General features: G+C 39.8%; 1 protein-coding gene across 7 annotated transcripts in view; it reads right to left on the bottom strand.

Annotated features, from left to right (window-relative positions):
* Nucleotides 1–3867: 3867 nt before the first annotated feature.
* LOC18448215 (protein RRC1) overlaps nucleotides 3868–14701 on the bottom strand; it is a 46767-nt gene continuing 35933 nt past the window's right edge. For all 7 annotated transcript variants that reach the window (XM_088867607.1, XM_088867608.1, XM_088867610.1 and 4 more), the window contains 10 exons: nucleotides 8646–8758; nucleotides 8364–8435; nucleotides 7600–7821; nucleotides 7314–7372; nucleotides 7059–7146; nucleotides 6736–6873; nucleotides 6389–6613; nucleotides 5446–6245; nucleotides 5082–5272; nucleotides 3868–4631 (listed from right to left, as the gene is read on the bottom strand). In XM_088867607.1, the coding sequence (XP_088723733.1) occupies nucleotides 4354–4631; nucleotides 5082–5272; nucleotides 5446–6245; nucleotides 6389–6613; nucleotides 6736–6873; nucleotides 7059–7146; nucleotides 7314–7372; nucleotides 7600–7821; nucleotides 8364–8435; nucleotides 8646–8758 (2186 nt within the window). In that variant the 3' untranslated portion in view covers nucleotides 3868–4353. The remainder of the gene's footprint in view (nucleotides 4632–5081; nucleotides 5273–5445; nucleotides 6246–6388; nucleotides 6614–6735; nucleotides 6874–7058; nucleotides 7147–7313; nucleotides 7373–7599; nucleotides 7822–8363; nucleotides 8436–8645; nucleotides 8759–14701) is intronic.

Genomic DNA, 14701 nt, shown 5'->3' with positions numbered 1-14701 from the left:
TCAAACACTTGTCTTATAATTATGCCTATAATTTATTACGCTTTTGTTAAAATGTACTTAGTCTCTCATGGTGACTAAAAATACACCCAACAAAAGTGCCTCGGGCGTTACACGCGTGGGAGAATCCCAAAAGGCGTGTGACATCTAGTGATTTGGGTGGATTATCGACATTCTTTTATTTCTTTCATTTTGGCTATGCATGCATGTCTCAATCCTCTCAAGAATTTCTTCATTCTAGGAGCCTTGGATTAATAGTGGAACAGACACCTATCAAGTTGCCATTTCTCAAAAAAAACGTCATTATTATCCAACATTCTTCAAGAGATCGCCTCATTGGCTTTCATATTGAAGCTATAAATATCCGTTATCCGTGAGAACTCAACCGACACCTCATCATGAGTTTCCTAAACCCAAAATTTCCTCATCAGCTCTCTATCTCTCTAAATCTTGTACTTAGTGCTGCTATTATGTGGAGCATGGACCATATCATAGACATTCCCCGGCTGCTATGGGCGTAGAGGGCAGCTTCCAATTTTCGGGTTGTCGACCAAGTCACTTCTTCCTCTGAAGATTTTGAGCAAGGGGTTCATGAGGCTGCCTCAAAGGCTGAGAGTGACAAAGACCTTGATCTTAAAACCTAAGGGAATTGGTGAAGAAGCTCCGCGTGAATTTGAGCACAATCAACATATGTCCGGATATTACAAGGGCGAGGCTGACCATGCTTAAGAAACCCTCTCCTTAGTCTAGCGAAAGGTGGCCAGGATCTCCAAACTGATCTGCATCAGATGTAGAAAATAACTCAAGCCAACAGATTGCAATGAGGATACCTCAACCTACGGTTGCCACCAGATGCAAGAGATTCCATACATTTAGCGTTCCATGAGAGGATGTTGGATTCCAAAAAAGCGGATGGCCATGGAGGCATGGAGCTACTTCCTCAACCTACTCGAGGACAAGGAAGTAAGTGTCTTCACTTTTTTCTCGACTTCCTTTCCTTGATGAGGTAGCTTTCTTACTTACTGTCATGCAATAGGTGACCTGACTCCTTGCAGTGGCGCCTAGAGTGGATGAGCCACGAGCATCTTCTTGGCACCTCGTGTCTTCTTGGTCTGTGGTAGGCTTGTAGAGCCTTATCTTCGAAGTGGCTGCTTCACGAAAACGGCCATCTTCAAGCCACGCTACCATATGTTCAGACGTTCCAATACTCGGACATTATTTCATATAAGTCAGCACATCACCTAAAGCACTTTATTGCTACATCAGCTTCATATAAGTCAACACAATACCTACTAGCACTTTACTACGATATCTTCCCCCACCAGATTGGAATGGAGTTGACTATAATTGTGATGGTCATGCTAGGGTATCCTGAGTATTTATGCACTTGTATCTTAGAACTTTGTGGACATGTCATATATCTTAGAGCTTTGTGCACATGTCATGGAGCTGAGGATTGCACTCCATTAGCAGCCGACCTCGAAGTCCAATAGTGAGGCTTCGATTGGCTAGTCTCACCGCAAGGCATGGCGGGTTACGACACATATTGAGCTAAAGGTCTGCAGAAAGTGTGATCAATTGTGTGCGGAGGTGGATCAATTGAGCTAGCAGAGTGGTGCGAGCAACAAACTCCATATCTCATCAATAGTCGATATCCTTATTTACTCTTGCTTTCATATCTCCTTTTTTGTCTGGATTTCTCTTACTTACGTGCCATCCTAAATGTACTAAATCATGACTCCAAAATATGAAGAAATAGCAATACATCAAAAAAAACGAATCATACTCTGGCAAAGGGCTTCTTTACTATACTGATACTTACAGTTCGAGTGTACTTGTACTTAACCTTGTTCCTTTACATCCAACCTAACATCGCAATTGAAATACTTCTGTGTACTCGAATGTTCGACTTTTTAAGAGTACAGTGAGAAGAAAAAAAGAAAATATGGACATATTTGTGTCCATAAACTTATAGAGAAGTTCATTCCTCCTTGCCTCCTATGGTGTCTGTTCAAGCATCAGTGTGGTTCTATCGTATCTATCTAGAACTTGGGTGTAATTTCTCTCTTCTCGTAAGGATCAAAGTGTTGTATATTGCTCATCATCTTCTCTATATTCCAAAATGTTTAGAATCCTCTTCAAATTCAAAGTTCCTTTTTTTATCAAGATATCTTCAGTTTGAAGGAGTATCCTTCTGATACTAGGGAAATAATGCTTCCCAACCACCAACCATTGAAAGCTCTAGTTCTGGGGTTAAGATGCATATGTACATCTAAAAATATCAAATATACTCCCACAGGTATCTTGGATGATCTTTTGACTCCGGGGTAGTAATTTCATGCAACGGTTGTATCATAGTATAATGCAACAACTTTCAAAAACCATCTTAAGGCTATTTGTTTGATCGAAATTTTAGAATATACACTCTTTTCATTCTAATGACAACCACAAAAATAAAAATTTAACAACACAATCTAGAATTTTTTTAGCCCAATTAACATAGGCTGTCAATTTTGATAAGATGCTTAGATCTATGCCTTGGAAGGATTTTTTCTTTTTCAAATTTTTTAGATGACTTTATTATCATTAGATGAACAATATTAAAAACGAAAAAAATGATTTTGAGTTTGTAAAGGCTAAGATCTTGAATTTCACCAAATGAATGATCTAAATTCGTTACTAGAGGGGGACTCATTTTGACCATATCTAGAGTTCAAATTGATTTTTCTTTTTTTTTGAGATTCATTATTGAGATGAAGAGAGTATGTGTGTAAATTTTTGGATCATACAAATTCCACAAACATAGTTTTCTAGAAGTGTGGTTGCATTATACTATGATACAACTGTTGCATTAGATCACTGCCCCTCCATTATGGCAATATGCTTATCAATTAATCTTGGATAATTCCCTTGAGCGAGTGCACACGTGCAAGGACACACACGACCACAATCAATGCCATGCTCTCTTACGCGAGAAACATAGTTACGAGATTCTTTTTATGCGAAAATTTTCATGTCTCTTTGCCCGACCCATTCAACTAAGAAACGATTTGGAGGATGGACAAGTTTTGTAGAAATACTGTTGCACATTCTTTGCATGTTTGCAAAAAACAAAATTTCCAAATGTTAAAACGTTTATATATACAGTCCTAGTGAGATTTTAATATGGGATTGAAGAGCAGCACCCACAAAGCCCATTAGAACTGAGAAAGGGCCAAGTGCTGCTCATACTTTTTTCTCATTTTGATAGTTGTGTTAATCGATCCAAAAGAAGATTGCCAAGGGATTTCACGCTCCTGAGGGAACATAACATCTACCTACTCCCTGGGAAGAATCCAATCTAGGAGTATTTTCAGGACCCAAATTTCGGAGATGTAATCTCTTCAGTCCATATGCTGTACTCAATAAAAGGAAATTCCAAATTACATTCTCTATATGCATGAAGTAACTAATGCCTAAAGATTGAATAGAAACCGTCAAAGGTGCCAAGTGTTAGAAAGCCATTTCAACTTTTATTCTTTTTAAGTATAATCATCATCTAGGAGTGTTTAAATGATTCCCAAAATTTCGGATCAATAAAAATCTTTCCTAGGGAACAAGTGTACAGTATGCTCCTACGGGAACATAGCATATACTTCCAAAGGATTGGGAGTCAGGCTGCCCAATAATAATGAATAATAAATAAGAACTGGAAGGGATAAACTTACCAATGAAAATTACGAGACAAAAGAAAGGCAGAAAACAATATAAATGGATATGTGCAAAAACCATGAAAAAGACCAAACAAGAAAAGGAGATCATACGCAGAAAAGAAAGAATTAGCCATAGGAAAAGGAAACGAAACAAAAGCTTTTATCTCAAAGCAATATATAAAGAAGAAATCTCATATTCATTACCGATAATTAGGAACAAATTTGAGATCCTTTGTAGGCAAAAAATAAGTCCAGGCATTTTGACCAGCAACTTCATCAACAGTTTTGTATGAAAATTTTTGATAACTGATAAATAACAAATATACATAACAGTCAAGGCGCATTCCACTTTCCAACCGCAGTTTCAGCAGAATCCAAACGATGACAAAATTCGTGATTTTATCAGCGGAGAGCAACACCAAAAGCTACAGCATTTTGGCCATTGTAGAACATTTAACACAAAACCCATCAAGAAATATTGCCATCTTTGAATCACCCACCACAGATCCCGTAACTGCTGAAATTTCCACTACCAAGAAATTCCCGAGTGATTCATGTTACATGGCAAAGCCCACAGCAACGACTTCCTTGAATGCTCCAACCTACAAAGCAAATGGTACTTAAGGCAGGTAAGTTTACTGCTCACTTCCAATACACCAGAAGATCATTTAGGCCTTCTCTTTCTTTCACGATCTTTTTCTCTCTCTCGGTCCCTGCCCTTATCCCGATCAAAATCCTCTCTCTCGCGACTCTCATTCCTCTCTCGCTCATCATGGGAACCTCGTTCTCTTTCACGATGACGCTCCCGATCCCTGTCTCTGTCAGCCTCATTTTCCCTCTCTCTCTCCCTACTTGATGACTTGCGTTGTGGAGGGCTTCTGCTTTGGCTTCGATGGCGCTTCCTATCATCCCTTCTCTCTCTTCTTTCCAATGAACTCCTCTCTACATTATATCAAGATCTTGTTAGTTAATGCAAAGCTGTGAAATGCCCACAGTAATGTAAGCAGGAAATTTATAGCGGCTAAAGAGCGAGGTTCTAGGAGAATTCAGTCAGGATAAACAGTATACTACAAAATGCAGAGAAGTCAAGGAAAACTGTAGGACAAATGGACAATTTATTAGATTTAATTTTGGACAATACAATCAGGGGAAACCAAGCATGATGAAAGATTGAAACCAATACATGGATGTATATATCCACAAGATAAAAAACTAGAAGAAATTATACATGAATGCATCCACCCGCATGGGATTCCTGCTGCTCCCTGCCTCCCCCCCTCCCTCCCCCCCCCACAAACACCTCATGAAACAATCCAAATGCATATAATTCACGTAGCCAGAATGGGTAAAGCCAGCAACCAATTGCAAATAAAACAAGGGTCTTTGACTGACCTGATGACCGAGAGAAATGTTTGCTGTTTCCTGAGGCGTCTCCAAAAGAATCCAATAGGCCAAACTCAGACTGTAGACGTCTCCTATGAGCTGCCACTTTCCTCTCAATTTCCTCTGGATTTCTAATACCTCGTTCTTCAAGAGACTCACGGTATTCCATCACAGCAACTTCTAAACTCCTTAGCTTTTGTCTGCAAAACACCAACTCTTATATCAACTATATGTTTGCCAGAAAGCAGCCACTCTATAAACAAACACTAGATCATGATAGGAACAATACAGTGAGTGAAAAGGACCATTCAATTACTGAAAAATACAAACAGAATCAATACTCGAAATTAAAATTACAGGAATAAAATATAACCTGTATTCTTCACTCATCAAACTGTCAGCATATGATGGAAGGCTGGCATCACCAGAGACTTCAGGATCTCCAGCCTTACGAGGACCATCACCACCATCCTCACTTCCAGAGGAAGAGTAGCCTAAACCAAGGCCTTTCTTATCCTCATCATCATCACTTGCATCATCTTCTCGAGCCCATTTCGATATAGGCAAAACAGGGTCTGATTTCCCTTTCTTTATTGCAAAAGCTTTCAGCTCAGGCTGAGGAATGGGTAGTGTTGGAGTCATTGATGATGATGGCGCTTTGCTTTGTGACCTGAAAACCTCTTCCCCATAATGTGACCATGGCTCGGCCCCACTGTTGGTTTCTTTTTGCCCTGCATCACACACATTCCAAGTACTCTCTTCCCTCGAATACCTCTGCCCATATCTCAAGTCATCATCACGATCATGGCTTTTTTGCTTTTCTGCCTCCTCTAGACTAAGCAACCTTGCAACCATCATCTCTCTTCCACCACAAAGAGACAAACCATTGTGTCGGCACCTCCTCTCGAGCTCGGTAAGAGGGAGATTTAGTAGCTCTTTCACAGCAGCTCCCTTCCCCATTGCCAAGGCGGCATCTTGGTTTACTTTGGCTCCTTCACCTGAATCTGTAGAAGTGGTTTTGTTCTCCATCTCTGGTAAATCCCCACATATCGAGTGAAAGGGAATAACCCCTGAATTACTCGATCTAATAAAAGTAGCTCGCAACCCATTCACATATGCATCGGAAAAGAGAAACCAGTCTGACCAGACTTGGAGGACCTTCAATACTCGTTCCTGCATCAAATTCCAAAATCACAAGCAACAACATCTTGTAATCAACAGAATTGACAAAAATTAGTCTGAAAAGTAGTACAAGAATCCAGCTTACTAACCCAAATAAAGTAAAAAAAAAAAAAACCCCGAGCTATGGCGCACACCTTGAGGGCTTCGGCGGTGATCCTTCCAGTGATGCTACGGTACAGGTCATTGAAGCTCTCCATGATATCAGGCAGGGTTGCTTCGAACTTGGTACGATATGCGGAGGCATTTTTTACTGGAGCACTGCTGTTGTGGAGGATATCAGAGACGAGCATAAGCCTGGCTACTTTGGTTGGTATAAGTGTTTCTTTAAGAGTCAATGACTCCGTGAGAACCTCAACCACCTATAAAAGCATGAAACAAACATGTTAAGGCCAATAGCCAAGCAGATAACTGAGGAAAATCAAGCATATTAATCCTATCTTCGTGCTACATAAGAAATGAAAATTGTCAAACTACAGAGTACCTCTCCAGCAGCATCGGCATTATCTAAAGCAAACCCCATTGCCTCTTTTATCTGACTTCTCTCCAAGGTCAAAGCCCGAAGCATATCCTCAAACTGATCTCTCTGCGGATCGGTCAAAGTCCTTTCTAATTCCACCCTCTAGCACAACCCAACGAGAACTTGTATATCAAATTGGAACTACTCAACAATGTAAACTGTATTTGGTGATCCAATTGTGGTAACAATCTAGTCATAATAAAAATGTAAAACAGGAGTCCAGAAAACTCAAAAACTTCATGAAAGGTCCTTCTAAGGAGAATGTTTTAATAAATGAGGCCACTTACTCTGCTTCTTCCCGCCGCCGCAAATGTCGTGCCCGATTCTTTCTCAAGCTCTGGACTCTTGCTAATAGGCAAAGGTGGAGGTATCCATCTATAAAAACATAGAAAGAATTATGGTGGAAATAATAATAATAATGGAAGCCAAAAATCATATAAAGTTCATTGTTATGAAGGAAACAAACACTGACATCATCAATTAACTTTAGTTTGCAGAAAGCCATAAAAGGTGGAGAACAAATAGAAGTCAGTTTCACTAACCTCCCACTACCGGTTATCATGATGAAAGGCTCTGTACGCCACCTCTGAAGAGTATCCCCCTGAATTTCCATAAAACAAAATACCCATCAGACTAGAAACGTAGCCAGATCCTTTTGTGTCAGATGCACATTGGCACGCCTCAGATGCCAAACTGACGAATGTGCATAGTATTTGGAAAGAAAATAATCTTCGAATAATGACAAAAAATACTTCCCAATCATAACCAAGCACGACAAGGATCATATGACTTGTCTACCAAAATGTGAGGAGGAATGATTACACGTACCTGTGCAAAGGAGTACAATCTCCAGACATAGTATGTATGCTCCTTAGATCCAAGTTCGAATAAGAAATTAAACAAAGGATTACCACGACCCCTCTCCATGATAGCTTGTTCAAATGCACATCCATCATCAAGCACATGCATAGCCATGGTATCAATTACATGGCGCAAGTGATCGTCATCAGGTGGAACGACCGTTATATCAGGAATATTTGGGGTAAGCACCTAAAACATCACAATATAGTTTAATTAAAACATCAAACTCCAGTTAATAAGGAATTCATATACATGAATACACAATCAGAAGAATAAGCCAATAAATCCATAGAAAGCATCATCAGAAATGCATGGGTTTGCTAGTAAACAAAACGAAGAATCTTAGTTTACCAACTTTAGGCAAGAAAACAGTGAGCAAAGAAGGAACAACATCACATGCTAACGTACAACTATGCCCCGCACATAATGGAAGGATTTGTTTCTACCAAGTTCACCATGAAACACACAACAAAGGACAAAAGACTATCCAAAGGTCAGATAAATGAACATAAAATTAGATATGTAACAGTTTTTGGTAACTAGTATCAATATATGGGTAACATTCAACCAAATTCAATCTTCTCGACATCCATGATGTTCCCCAAACCAACTCGCCTTCCCCCATCTTCTTTTTCTAAATCACCATGCGCAGACGCTTGATGCATTGCAAACCATTCCATGTAAACTACCAGAAATAATAATTTGGTTCAATTTCAATTAAATATACTCACCAATTCAGAGGATTGACTTGTCATAGAAGTCACAGGAGGACCTTCAGGACCGGACAATATGACAGTTGCACCCTGCAATATATAGCTAACGATATCATCATAATGCAGGCATCAACAAATAAGCAAGTCACTCTGCACACAAATCATAAGAAATCGCCCAAAGAAAAGTGACACTGTTTTATCTGTTAATAGCTGTTTTATCTGCTAGTGTGGTATCTCCCACTTCTACACACCCAAAAGTAGCACAAAATAAAGACAATGACAGCTTCCAAATTCACATACATCCTTATTTCTGATGGCCATTTGACCTGGTGGAGGAGCAGGGAGGGCTTGTGCTGGAAGTGAGACAGACTTGCCCCATCCTATCTTCAGTTCGTATTCATAAACAACCACCCCTGCAATCAGCAAACGACATGATCAAAAAGTTCTTCGAAATAGCAGAAATTCATTTGAGTACTAGAAAAAAGAAAATGAGAGGTACAGTGTTTTTTGCTCTTCTTCTTTTCTTTTTCTTTTTTTTTTTTGGATAAATTGTGATCAGTTTAGGAACACAATTACTTTGTGGGCTCGTGTCCTTAATCATCTCTGGGATTAGAAGACTTAGTTCCTCAGAGAGCTTTTTCTCTTTTTAATGGCAATTAACGCAGCAATTGTGGAACTTCTAGCATGGCGAAAAATGGTTTTGCAAACACCATGCACTGGATCGGAGATAATCCAAAACAATACTACAAGTCACAAATCCTAAGGAACTACCATCGAAATTAATGATCACAACACCATACAGAGGGTCCCTCGACACCACTACTAAGCAACAATGAATGCCTCAATCACTCTCCAACGTGACACTGGATTTTTCATCCTTAGTCCTGAGAAGAAATCAAGCCATAATACACATTTTAATGCACTCCACAACTTGCATCCTCCCTACAGAAATGCCTTTGCAGAAACCATTCCTTCTCACTATGAACATGCCCTGAAACATAGACATTGGGCAGCATCTCCACAGAAAACCATCCAACCAGAAAGCCAAACTAACAATAAGTGATGGTGGAAATTCCGGAATAATTTTTACTCCTAGAGGAAACACATCAGCAAAAAGAGCATGATCAACCATATATTGAAGTCACTAAGACATTACACCAAAAGGAAAAAAAATGGAAACAAGGAACCATGTATGGCAATGTTCAAGAAGGTTCTTCTTTGCCATGCTGATCTGACAGGGATATGGATATGAGCAGCTGACATGGCATGGGGCCCCATGCCATTAAAAAGGTCATACGAGTGCACAATCTCAGGCGCGTACACACATGATAATGATAATAACATCATCAAAAAACTATAATTAAGAAGTGAAAAGGCCCAATACAGTTTCGATATTTTATTTCAAGGCAAAAAGGAAGTACCAAGACAAAATATGAAACACAAGCACATCGTAACATTAATCACATAATACTAGAATATAATCCGCATATGGCTTGCTCCCACAGGAGCAAATTGCACAGCTATTCCTTAGGAAGAGCACCCACTTGGGAGGATTTTTCTTATCTGAAATTTTGGAATCATCTTAGAACCACCAGATGAACAATTTCAGGACGAAAAAAGGATTTAGAATTCCTAAACACCTAGATCTGACGATCTGAAGATGGCTTGTGTTCCAATTTTTACAATTTGGGGTCCGCATTCAACCTTTTTTTAGGTTGGTTCCTAGGTTGAATAGGTTACAGCCCCAAATTCAAGGCTCAAAAAAAAAAAAAAAAAAAATCCTAGCAAACTTCTTGCCCAAGGGCCCAGTATATAATGTGCTCCTGTAGGAGCACAAATTTTAATCCTGTAATGATACTGAGATGAAAAATTTATTTAAAAAGGGATGAGAAAGTCCAAACTGGTTTATGAACATTTTTTGTACAGCACATATAGCGTCCTCCCTAAGAAGCAAGCTATAGATCCCTTGGGCAAAATACCTAATTAGGAGGATCTTCTAGCTCTGAAATTTAGATGTACTTTAGAATCACCAGATGGTATTTTCAAGGGTAAAGAAGGATTTCCTCAACCTCAACTTTTGATACTCGCTTCAGAATCATTGGATAGAGTATTTTAAAAATAAATGGATTTTGAGTTCCAAACACTAAGATCTGACCATCCAAAATTTGATGCCCTATGTTCAATTTTAGGACCTTTTTTAGGTATGTATAGAGAGTGTACTTGTCCTTTTTGAGGTCGGTCGCTGTGTTGAGGACGTTACAACCCCCAAATTTGGGGCCCTAAAAATACTCCATAGGTACAATACCAGTCTTTTTTTTTTTTGAGAAAGGTTAACATTGTAATTAAGTGGTAAGAATACATTTGACTATAACCTAAAGAGGGCGCTCAGACAAACAGAAGTAGTAAGAGAAGGAGGAGAAAGAGGGAGAGGTAAAAAGTCAAAAAAGAATAAAAAGATTTACAACAATAGAAGTGATCGGAGTTCAACAAACACCCAAAAAGTTCTCTATCCAGGTTTTGCTTCCAACCGCCGAGCTTTAAATTTCCTTCAAAAGCTAAGCGACTGACGTTCTGACGTGCTTCCTTTGCTAGGAGAGGGAGTAGCTCGTAGAGGAAAAAAAGGGGTGGTGTTGGTGAGGTTGTAGGGATGTGGAGACAAGATAGACAAAAAACAGAGGTATTGTGGAACAAAATGGGAGCTCCGGCTAATAGTGAGGGGCTATCCAGCAGACCTTCCACACCCAAAAAGCCTTTGAAACTGATAGGGGCTGTAATTTTTCCCCATTATCCGAATTCTATTTTCCCCAAAATTGTTGGTTACCTCTGTTTCGTATCTATCTTGGTTTTTCCCTAAAAAACCATCACACCTCTATTCCGACCATCAAAGGAGGAGCCTCCAAATGTGAGATGAAGTCTCAAGTCAGCTATCAAGAGGTGGCAGAAGTATGAAGAGAATAAGAGAAGAGAGGAGAGAACTGGGAGAGATAAGAGGGAGAGAAGAAGAGACGAGAGGAGAGAACTGGGAGAGATAAGAGGGGGAGAGGTAGCCTCAGTTGCGAGATTGCATCTCTGGTCAATTGTTAGAGAAGAGAGGCGAAGAACGAATAGAAGAGATGAGAGGAGAGAATAGAAGAAAGGAGAGGAGGAGAGAGAGTACATAGAGTACTCAAAGCAAGAAGAAGGGGGAACTAGAGAGCATGCAGAGGAGAGAAAAGGTCTACCGAGAGAGTTTTAGCTGCTAGCAGCAGCGAGATGCAATCCCTGGTCAGCTGTTAGAGAAGAGAAGAGAAGAGAAGAAGGGATAGAAGATAAGAAGGGATAGATGCAATACCAGTCTATTGATTCAAGGATAGTTTGACAGAACTGCTTTTTATAGAGTATTTATATATGAGCACGTATACTGGATTATGTAGGAACATATTGTATGCTTACTCTTATAGGTGAAAGAGCCACGTAAGAGGATTTTTTAATTTTGAAAGATAGGGATCCAAATAGAAGCCACAAATTGATTATTGTCAAAAAGAAGAACGGATTTCAAGTTCTTCAGACTTTTTCTTCTTTTTTTGGGCAAAAATTTGACTTGTATTAAGGGAAGAAAGACAGTAGAAAAAATAGCCCCCAAAAAAGGTGCAGTATACAAAAATCACCAAGGTGGTGAGTTAATTACAAAAAATGCTATATGTCCACTATGAAACGAAGGAATTAAGGAGGCCACTAATCTGCAAAAAATGTTAGTGGGTTTCTCTCCTAGACAAAGACGTTGCACACCCTCATTCACGAGGGTATTAGCGATAGAGTTGGCCTCTCGCCAAATGTGTCCAGTAAATGTGAATGAGCCTAGCGACGTCCAATATTTCATCAAAAATGTAAGCCAGCCTCCATGGGTGGGCGACAAATCCTCAGACCCAAGAAATGATAGACTTGGAGCCTCCTTCAGTGGTGAAGTGGTCATCCCACACAGACCTGGACGCTCTCAAACACTCAACCAGTGCAAGGGCTTCGACAGTGATGCTATCAGCAATTCCAATAGATTTTGAGTAGGATAAGACGGTATTGCCAAAATTGTCTTTGTAGATTCCCCCAAACCCCAGCTCCCTGGGTTACCTAGAGAGCAGCCATCAAAATTTAGTTTGACCCATCCATGTCTTGAAGGTCTCCAAAGTTAGGCTCGATAAACCCAAGTAACAGTGACATGGCTCAATGTTTGCCAATTCAGCAGGAAGTCCGAAGAGGAGTAGGATTGAAAGGGTTTGTGGTTTTTGACCCAAAAAAAGGACTATGGCTTTGATGCGCTCCATGAGGCCCTATATAGAGGTTCTCTCTCCTCTGAAAATTCTATGATTGCGCTCATTCCAATGACCCACAAAGTGGCAGATACAGAAGCCTTCCAAAGCATTGCCCCTGGTTTTGGCCAGGGCAGGAAATGGGATAGGTTGAACAGGGCTGCGACAGTCAGTGGAGTGATCCAAACCCACCTGAAAAGGTGTAATACACTCCCCAGAGGTTCTCAGCCACTAGACAATGGAGAAAGAGGTGTGTTAGTCTCCTCTTCACAGTAACAGATAGCGCAACGGTTGAGTAAGAGCATGCCTCTCTTTCGGAGGTGATCCACTGTCAATACCCTCTGGTATAAGGCTTAGATCCCACCTTGCAAAAAATTACAGTCTTTATTCAATCTTGGGACTTTCTTTTTTCTAGGCACATAATGAATGCGATTTTTTTCCTTTTTTTTTTTCTTGTTTTTTGTTGCTCTCCTCGTTTTTGTTTTTTTGGGGGGGTGGGGGGTGGGGGGTGGGAGGGGGGGGAGGGGGAGGATGAGGTTTGCCACTAGGTTGAAGAGGTTGCATCCCAAAATTTTAACAGCACCCCTTTATTGGGTTTACCCCAAGGGAGTAAATGGAGTCTCCTGCAGGAGCATAGAACCTTTTGACTTTGTATATCTCAGTCAGTTGTATGTATATATCAGATCAACCCCTTATTTTCATCGCTGAGAAATCTACACAAGTTTACTAGTTCTAAAATGGTATCAGAGTTAGGATTGAATTAAAAACTTAGATCTGTCTAGTATCAGCAAATCTGGATCAAAAAGTTCTTAGTTCTGGACTCTAAACCTTGGATCCATGACAACATTAAGAAGATCAATTCTGTATCAGCAATCTATCTATTGCAGCAGTACTGCATCTGCATTATACTGGAACTGTATTGGCACTGGAGAACTGTGGCAAATAATGCAGCAGTTGTAGCAATGGCACCATAAATTTCAGGGTGTTTGAAGGAGAGTGGCTTCACGAATAATTAGGATTCCATGGATCATTCAAACTTCCTCAGATCCACAAGTACAACTCTGTTTTTTCCAAGGTTCTAGGCAACAGTTCAGTTCATTCTTACATCCTTGTCAATCTCTTTTAATTGTGGAACATGGAATCATCTGAAACCCATATCAGTAAATCAAATGGAATGAATATTGAGAATCACCACAAATAAATTGTTCTTCATACACCATTCCCAGTTGCAAGTTCCTCCACATACTTTTTGCCCTAAGGCGCTATAAAACGAGGCACACTTCAGCAGGTTCTCCAAGCACTTTGAGTGCAATAATATCAGATTCAGTTAGCTTTGGCCGAAACCACTCTATTCTCTTCTTTAGACCCTAAACCAAGCAGAGCAAATCAATCACCTGCTAACTGAATATATTCGTAATTTTTTTTTAAAATACCCCTAATATTTCCAATTTTAAAACATATATGCTAATTATATACAAAGCTTAAAACGATTGCATTCTTAATATTCATAATCTTATAAAATCTTTGTTGAAACTTTAAAGTTCCTAAATGTACATACTCCTTTAGTCTTAAAAGAATAAACCCAAAAACCTTCCCTCAAAACTGCCAAATAGCCCAAGTGGTTCCCTTTTCCCGCCAAAACAAGGTCTTCGAAGTGAATCTAGTAACATTGCTTCGAGGACGTTCCTTGTCAAGGAACCTAAATACATCATCCAGATCTTCTAAGTCTGTCTGGTTCCTCGACTCTGACGCAACTCGACCCATGACTGGGAATGTCAAATTAATATCCTCGCCAGTTTATTTTGGAGGTAACAGTTCCCCTACACTTTCAATGGTTCTAAACTCAGTCCCAGCAAAGTAGGATCAGTTAATACTCATCTGTTCGCCAGTTAGTAGATCAAAAATTACTTAGTTTGGTTTATTCATGATATTGCCTAACATTGGTTATCTCAACAAGGAAGCTGATTGGGAGAGGTCATAAAGCACATCAAATCTTATGCCTAGATATTTTTTTTGGAGCCTGCTAATCACAGTTCATGGTTACAGTTGTTTCACATTCGTCTCTTTGTACTT

This window comes from Amborella trichopoda, chromosome 5 (genome assembly GCF_054954075.1).
Source record: "Amborella trichopoda isolate Santa Cruz 75 chromosome 5, AtrichopodaSantaCruz75HAP2 v2.0, whole genome shotgun sequence".
NCBI lineage: Eukaryota > Viridiplantae > Streptophyta > Magnoliopsida > Amborellales > Amborellaceae > Amborella > Amborella trichopoda.
Note: the sequence above shows the minus strand (reverse complement) of the source record. Positions and strands in the feature narration are given on the sequence as shown.